Source organism: Tursiops truncatus, chromosome 14 (assembly GCF_011762595.2).
Source record: "Tursiops truncatus isolate mTurTru1 chromosome 14, mTurTru1.mat.Y, whole genome shotgun sequence".
Lineage (NCBI taxonomy): Eukaryota > Metazoa > Chordata > Mammalia > Artiodactyla > Delphinidae > Tursiops > Tursiops truncatus.
Window position 1 is genome coordinate 50,949,880 of NC_047047.1, and position 8,852 is coordinate 50,958,731.

At 52.1% G+C, this 8,852-nt stretch overlaps 1 protein-coding gene across 1 annotated transcript in view; it reads right to left on the bottom strand.

Annotated features, from left to right (window-relative positions):
* The window catches only part of RHOQ (ras homolog family member Q), a 38,593-nt gene extending 29,908 nt beyond the window's left edge, over nucleotides 1–8,685 (bottom strand). The window contains exons 1-2 of the mRNA XM_033838592.2: nucleotides 8,544–8,685; nucleotides 7,935–7,993 (exon numbers count right to left, since the gene is read on the bottom strand). Coding sequence (XP_033694483.1) covers nucleotides 7,935–7,993; nucleotides 8,544–8,685 — 201 coding nt within the window. The remainder of the gene's footprint in view (nucleotides 1–7,934; nucleotides 7,994–8,543) is intronic.
* Nucleotides 8,686–8,852: the final 167 nt, after the last annotated feature.

An 8,852-nucleotide genomic window follows, 5' to 3' on the forward strand; every position in this document is an offset into this window, starting at 1 on the left:
TGACAATGCAAAGCGGCGCAGAGCTCCTTCCCGGGAACAGGTGACACCTGCACCAGCATGAAGTTTCTTCCACAGCCTCACTGGCAATGCAGCTACCTGCACCACGCAGGGGAAGTCCTCTTTTTCAGCAACAATGGAGGTTAATGAACAAATGGACAAAACACCCTTCATCTCCCAGGGTGGAGGTGGGGTGGAGGTATCTTTAAGGAGCCATTTCAGCAGCAGCCCCTAGTGTCCCATCTATAGACACCATTCCACCAACTCTCCTGTCCAGAAAAGCAATGGGCCCAGAATGTACTTTTTAATGAAATCGTCAGCAACAGAATATACGTGATGTAAAGGAGACATATAACACCATCAAGCTGATTCTTGTGAGTGGTTTAACACAGAGAACCCAGGTCTTGGAGTTGGGCAGTCTGGCCTGTAATCTTGGTGTTGCCTTTTTACCAGGTGTGTGGTCCGAACAAGTCACTTAACCTCTCTGAACCTGCAAAGGAGGCAACCACGAGCTGCTTCCTTTACTCAGAGCAGGTGAGAAGCCTCACGGAGCACCACGTGCAACGTGCTTCACACCCTGTAAAAGTGCCACTCAATGACGAGAGTGTCATTATTAACCCCCGGGGTCTTCCCTGAGTCTGGGAAGGGTTGGCGAGTGTGGGCATCAGGAGAGAGGCGGCTGGGCCTCTACTCCCACCAGTCACTTGAAAAGAAACAGCAACAATAATAGAGGCCCCTTTCCCCATGTTCTGTTCTTTCTATTAAAATCAACAAGCAGCACAGCACCAGGTTAATATCTCTCTAATTACTAAGTCGTCAGTTGCTGGGTGAAAAACTCCATAATTTAGTTCTCATCCCTACTCCACACGTTGACACTGATAGCAGGGATCCGAGGTACCATAAAAAGACACATTTGGGACGCCCTGTGCCTGTGCTCCCCATGCTGTTCCTCTCCACCCAGAATATCTGTTCTCCGTGCCCCTCTGCCTGCGTGACCTCATTTAGCCCAATGGTTCCCAAGCTTTCACTTCCTGGGACAGAGAAGAGAGAGATGCGTTCAGCACACAGTGGGTGGGGTAGAGGGGCCATGGGCTAAGTGACTGAGGTTAGACGGCTCAAGCTGGAAGGGACAACCTGAGCCCGGGGCTGTCCATCCCAGGCCCTACCCAGCCACCTTGAGGCTAAGAAAAATCCCTTACCTGGGAGCTGGGAAGCTCTGATTTGATTTTATAATCCCCATTTTACAGATGAGAAAACTGAGGTTTTGAGAAGTCAAGCCCCTTGCTGGAAAGTAGACCCTGGCAGTCCAATGTGGGGGCCCACAGTGGTAACCAGTCTACTGTACTGCCTCCCATCTCTTCCTGCAAGCCTACAGCTTTCCAGAGCTTATTCCTGCTACCTCTTCTCAACTGGGATGGTGTACCACTCAATTTCACATGAGGAGTGTTCCCCGCTGCTTTCTGCCATCTGACTCCCCCTTTCTTCTCCCACGGGAGGTTGGGACATAGAGGAGGCACTGAATCAACACCAGCTGAACTGAACTGGGGTAGAGCCCCCAAAGCCGGCCGGGACCATCACCCCTGACTGAGCGTGAGGCCATCTGGGACAACGACACATCATCTCTAACTAGCCCTGACGGCAACCCTGCGAGGTGGCCATCACCTTCCCCGTCCACAGGGAGGGAAGAAGTTGGCTGCCTGACGGTCTCACAGCTACAGAGAGGAGGAGTAGGATTCAAAAATGTTCCAGAGAAAGCACACTGTCACTGCCGAGCTGCCTCCCCCTCGGGGCATCTGAGAGTGACAGGTCTCAGGAAGGACGTGGAGGCCGGCACCTGAGAGACAGCACTGGGGGACGGGCCCACTGGCGCCCACGGAAAGCCCCCAGGTTTTGGGTCAGGGGATAGCGCCTGGCCTGCTGCTTACCTCCATGCCCGTCACTCCTTTGAAACTTAGAGACTTCTACTAAATGAACAAAGCTTTTTCCCAAGAAAGGGGTTGTGCCAGAAGCTCTTATTTAACAGCAATAACCCTAGTCTTTGGTTAACCTTTTAGCAGAAATGAGTTGACAGCCAAATGCGAATCAACTCAATTTAACAAACAGTCATTGTAGACCTACCACGCACCAGGCACTGGGCTGCGTGCTGGAAACACGGTGGAGAAAAAGCGACACGGTCACCTGTCCTCATGGAGCTTAGAGAGAATCGAGCCAGTCCAGCAGGCAGTGGATCTGGAAGAACTGTACTCGGAGAGCTGGGTGGCCGGGAAGGGCGCTGATGACCCGCCATGGCCATCCTGCCGCCCCGCGCAGCCTCCCTGGCTGGGTCTCCCCGCTCTTCCTCCTGCAAAGCAGCTGCCTGCCAGAAACTAAAAGAGGAACAGCAAACTGCTGAGGGCAAGGAAAGCCGCTCCTTGACCCAAACACACCAAATTAGGGCAAAACCGAGCCCTCTGAGTGAAAGGAAATTCAGCTGAGGCGCCCGAATTTTAAAAACATGTGTGGTTTTGGGCTTAGTTTCTTTGTAACAGCCTCTCTTTCCTCCTCCTTGCATATTGCTATTCTGTACCTGAGGCCTCTTGGTAGTACCAACTGCTGCCAACACGTGTCATTGCTAGAAACCGATAGCCCCATGGAGAACGGCTTTGTTTTGTTTTGTTTTAATACCACTAGGGCTCATCTCTTGAAACCCCAAACTCCACAACAAAACCACAAACACCCAGCTCTCCATAAGGCCTCTAACCCATGAGCTTTAAAGCAATGCTTCCCACCTTTTTCACATCCTGGCACACATAAAAATGACCATATATGCTCAGCCCCCTGGAAGCTACACACTGGGCCCCCCCCCACTCCCGAGCTGAGTGGATGGCATCTGGGCGCACCTATAACACCATTCTTGACACACCTGCTGGTAAGCTTTGGTTCCCAGAGCATAAATGTCACCAAACCTCAAGAGAATCATGAGAGAAGTGAAGCCGGATGGATCAGAGGATCACATCCCAAACTCACATCAGAGTGCCAAGAGGGGGGACACAGGGCATTCGGCCACTGCAAAGGCTTTGAAGCCAAGAAAGGCCATCCACCTTCCCCACGCGGAGGAGTAAACCAGCATTCCCTATGATGCAGCGCAGACTGGAAATATAAATAGCTTCTAAAAAGGTTAGCAAAATGCACAGATGACAAATCTACAGTAGGTTACTAAGGGAAACCAGGATGCTCAGTGCCAGCATCTCACCTGTTGCAGCTGATGTCTGGAAGGAACCCTGCGGCTCCTCCCAAACTCTGCTCCCGGGGCCCCTCAGGGACACAGTGTCGGGCTGCAGGGACCTGGAGCCTGAGTGATGTGAGTGGGTACTTCCTGAGCCCTAATGATGCTCCCTGCAGGCCCCTCCAAAGTAAGGAAATCCTTTGTCCTAATCCCATCTTGGTCTGGTTCTCATAAGCCCACTCACTCTCAATTTCCTCACCTGGGAAGAGTCTACCTCGGAAGGTTCTGTGAGGATGCCTGCCTGAAGGTGGGAGGCGTTCTATGAGTGGCAATACCCTGGGCTTACCCCTCCCCCTTCCTGTTAAACTAGGCTCTTGGGCGCTGCAGGGCATTCCAGAAGGCAGGGCATTCCCAGGCTGCCTCCCTGGAGATCCCCTTCTGGAGGGGAAGTGCTTCCCGGGGCACCCAGAGGGCCTGCAAGGCAGCCACAGCTGCTGGGCTATGTCAAGTAAGAAACAAACCTGGCTTGTCCCTGAACCAACCCCAGGGGACACCTGAGTGGAGGTATTTATAGCTCTCTTATATGCATCCTTGAACTTGTGTGTGTTTAAGTTAACAGATATAGCAACAGCACACCCCAAAGCACACATATGGACGTGTACACACTGAGGCAGTGGCTAAATCCGGAACTCTAGGGAACCCAAACTCACCCCCAACACACCCTCCTGAGTGTGGGTATTCCAGGACCTGGGATAAACTGGGCGTCCGTCCTTCCCTCTTCAGGGTATCAAGTTCTGCCTTCCTGCCAAGGATTAAGAGATCAGCCTGGAGCCCGCACCTCGAGAGCAGCTTGCCAGGCAACTCCCACTGGCTCGTCTGCCGGAGCCAGAGCTCTTCTCACTTCCCCTGAGCGCCACACAGTGCAGAGTCAGGAGGGAAAATCTCACCCCTCCAGCACCTCCCTGAGCAGACACTGGGGCTGCTGCAGAGCCAACCCTGAAGCCCTGAACGCCAGGCAAGAAAAGAGAAGAACTGCAGAGGCCCAGACAGGAAGCCGGACCCCTCCAGCAGGCCACAGGGAGGAGGAAGGAGCGCCTTCAACTTCCACTCTGAAATGCTTGGCACTAAAATGTCGGGCTGCTCCTGGGCCACCAGGGGCTTGGCCAAGAGAGGGGGTCTTCCCTTTGGCCTAATGCTAGTGTGTCGGGGGTGTGGAGGGATGTGCCCAGGCAGAGAACGTGATGGGACTCAGAACGTGATGCCCGACACATTCACATTCACTATATATTCTCTCTCTCTCTGCCAATAGCAGCGGAGGTTAAGGGGGAAGCAGCCTACTCCGGAAGGCAAGAGGTTATCTACTACAGTCATCTCTTGAAGTTCCGTAATATGTTCTTTAATATATAAATTGGGCCATTGGATACCTATGGCTTTGAACTCAACTGGGGTCAAAGAGGGGACCCAAGAGTAAGCACACAGACTAGAAGTTCCAACCCAGGGGAGATGTGCTGTGGTTCAAATACAGTGAGCGCCCAAGTGCACGAGTGAACTTTTTAAAGTGCTGTGAGCTTCTCCCTCATCCCATCTTACCTCCCAAAGTAGAATCGACTGAAACCTACATACCCCACTTGGTTCTCAAATTTTATGCTGAACTCTTCATTTTTCTAAGAGTTTCTCTTACATCACTGGGGATGCAGGTTCTGATCAAGAAAGGAAACCATCCTGACACAACAGGGCATTTAGAGCAGGGAGCACTTGACCGTGTCCATGGGTCTGGTGATGGGGACCGTGGCAATTACGAAGTACAAAGCTAGCATCAGACCTCCACTAAAAAGCCTCTAGGATCTGGCATCCTAGTAGAATTTCTATCGACTCCAAGTATAATACACGGTCCTCTTCCACGTGTGACCTCTTCCCCCTATAAAACTGCCCACAGTGGAGCACAATAATTTCTCATATTTATTACACATCTACTATTATGAACGAAGAACAGTGTCAGCTGCTTTTATAGACATTAAACAATTTAAGCCGACCTATAACACTGCAGTGCAGATTCTAATTAACCACATTTTTACTAGATCACAGAGAAGCTTAATAATACAGCTAGAATCACAGGACCGGTACAGCAAGGTGGAGATCTGGGCCCAAGCCTATTTGGTTCCAAAGCCCATGGGCTTTCCTCTGCTGCCCATCAGACTCGAAAATTTCTCTCTATATGTATATGCACGTGAATGTGTTTCTTTATCATTATTATTATTGTAAGATTAATCGGTTACCAATTCATAGAGGCACGAGGTCTTAATGACCAAGTACAACATAGAAATCTCCTACATATCACACATTGCATCTAATTCAGACACTTCCACCTATGCTGTCCTCAGACATGGCACATCCCTATCTTAAGTTTATTCTTTTGTACCCCTCTGGTGCTTAGCACAGTGCTAGGTACAAAGTGGGCACTCATTTCATCTCATTGATGATTATGTTGCTAAGATTGCTTATTAGTAATAAACCCTTGGAGGCGGAAAGGTGAATTATTGCTAACTCAGAAAACTCTTAGACACTGAGAGAAACACCAAGGGGGCCTAACATACCTCTTGGCCAATAGAGTAAGTGCTCCACCATTGGATAAAAACAGTAATATCTGACTCTCACTAATAGGTTGATCCCACTTAGAAGACAGCTTACAATCTCCACTGAAAACAGCACTTGACTCTTTGGACCTGGGTTTTTTCCTCTGCAGGGGTGGCATACAACCCCCACTCAAAGAATGACTGTGAAGATTCCAGGGACCATGTCTACAGAGACACAAGCAACCCAATCAACCCAGGTGGCACCCCAGCACCTCCCATGACTTCATCTGTACATAACCGCCTCAGACTACGGCAGATTCAGACCCGTGTCCTAATCCCAGCGACCTCCCTCCGTAGCTGTGACTTTAGATCAGCAACCTAGCTTCTCTGAGCCCTAGTTTCCTCATCTGCAAAGATGGAGGATCACCTATCTCATGGGGTTGTTTAGTGCAGAAAATAAAATAATATTTGCATGTGGCTGCCCCAGGCCTGATATGTAGAAGGAAGTCAGTAGATATTAGCCAGATTTGAATGTGCACAGAACAGCTCTGACATACACATGTCCTGTTGAATAGGGCTCGCGGTCAAAAGATGGCCATGGTGACAAGTAACAAAGAAAAGGGAAGAGGCAGTAGTGAGAGAAGTTAAAATTAGAGACGATTTTTAACCTCTCTCCTTTCAAACAACAATTTCAACCTGCTGTTTACCAGCTGTACTTCTTAAAAGTCGGTCTTATTTGATTGAATGGGTTCTGCCTCTTGCCCTCCATACCGTCTGGTAATGATAGAAGGAGTAACTACAAAGCAGGTAATGAAAAGGGGCCCTGGAAAGCTAAGAACTCGTTGTACTATGGTTCAGTTTGGTGAAAGTGGGCGGCCTCAGGCACCTGGTGCCTAGTGCTCTGCCAGTGGTTCCTCTATTCTCAGGGGCTCCTCTAACTTCACAGTATAGAAACCAGAGGCCACATCGAGATGCCCCCCAACAAGACATTCTTCGGAATCTAACCCGGTACTACAATTCTGAAATCCAAATCTACAAGGGCTACAAAGAAAAGCTCCTCTTTATTGACCTAATGTGCGCCTAGTGTGTGCCGGACTCAGTGCTAAGCATCCAGCGTATAATACATGCCCAGGGGAATGGTCTGAACTTTTTGAACCCCGTCTTACAGATAAGGAAACTGTACTACTGGACATCCCCCAAAGACACTCTCCAAGGCCCTCAGCCGCTCACATGTTCTCAAGGACTCAAGTCTGGATGACACGGGGAAACTTCCGCCCAAATTTTCAGGTCTAATCACAGGGATGGATTTTGCAAAACTTCATCAAACAAATCATCTTAGGCCCACAGCAGAAGTGGGTTTGGGAAGAGGGTGGAGCTGGGACAGAGACAGAGAGGAGAACTTAATGCTTCAGAAGCCACCTCTAATTTGCAAATAATGGTCGGAGGGTGCATTTTCTTTCTGAACAATAATCTCTACCAAAGAAAACCCAGACAAAGTCACCTGGCCTTCCTAGGGAACAACGAAAGAAAGCTCTTCCTCCAAGATTCACACTGAACTCCTAACCCCTCCTTCCCCTCCCTGCCCCTGGGAGTGGCTGGATGGTTGTTGTTTCTTTTCTTTTTTCCCTGTGGTCCTCTGGTAATACCACAAATTACGTTTTCAGGGACTGGAGTCCCAGAGTGCAATGATGTTGTAATAAACATAACCAGGACCAAATGCCTTCCCATCATATTAGATGATGCCATTTCCCACCAATCAGGCTCCTCGGGCAGGCAGACCACTCACCAATGAGGGACCAGACAAAGGCTGTGAGGGGAGACCTGGTCATCTGCAACTAAAAATAAGAGTGCTTCAGGATTGGCCGCTGCCACTTTGCAACAGGAGTTGGGACCCACACACCAGGCACCAGACAGAAGGCACACACAGGCAGAAACTTTCAGCCCAGGGGTTCACATGGGGTAGGCTGGTCTGGATTTGTTGCTGAGATTTTTTTTTTTTCCTTTCCCTAATGTAGTGACTTGAAGAAAGAAATACTTGATCCAGAGGGACCCTTGCAGACACACCCTCACTCCTAGACACGTCAGTTTCCAAAGGCCCTTCACAGACACCCTGAATTGGGGAAAGGGCGGGGGGTGCGGCCAGGGGCCAAGACACTCACCTGTCCGGCTGTGTCATAGAGTCCCAGGAGGTACTGCTTGCCCCCTACGGTGACGCTGACTGCAAGGGCAGAGAAGTGGGGGCGGGGAGAGAAGCTCACAATCATCGAGGCTCTGGGGCAGTTTCGTTCCCCATCAGGACCCTTCCCTCCTAACCCAGCTGGAGGCAAGCGGGAGCTCCCAGGGAGATGCCACCCGTTTTCCCTTGTGCCCGGCTCACTGTGAAGTGGCGTGAGGCTGGGGCGATGTGGCGCCCAGCTGCCCACTCCTTTCTCCCAAGTCCCGTAGCCACGTTTCCCCCTCGGGGATTGGGGCAATAGGGAAGGCGGCTGTAGGAAGGTCAAGGAGGTCGGCCCCGGGCGCCGAGGGGGATGGGAAATGCGGGTCGCCAGGACGGGGCACCGGAGTTGGGGGTGGGAAGAGGGCTGGGTCCGGCATGCTAGGGGCTGCCAGAGGGAAAGCCTGGGGGTGGGGCCGGGCGCCCGGCGGAGGGCGCGACGGGGGAGGGGTGGGGAGCGCGCGCAGGGGAGGCGGTGAGGGGGCTCAGCCAAAGTTGCTCCAAAGTTCCCAGCCCGGGGAGCGGCCCCTTAGTCAGCACTTCCGAGGCTTACCTGCGTAGTGGTCGAAGACGGTGGGCACGTACTCCTCCGGGAAGGCGTCGTTGGCATAGCTCATGAGTAGGCACGTCTTGCCCACCGCCCCGTCGCCGACCACCACGCACTTGAGCATCAGCGCGCCGGGCCCGTGAGCCATGCTGCGGCCGGCCGGCCTCCGGGCATGGTCCCCCCGGAGCCCCCGCCCCGGCCCCGGGCTCAGCCCCAGCCCGCCTGGGGGGTCCGCCGCCGCCGCCGCTCAGCGCAGCACGGCCGACCCCCCGGCCCCATGCAGCGACTCCCCCCGCCCGAGGGGAGGGGGCGGCG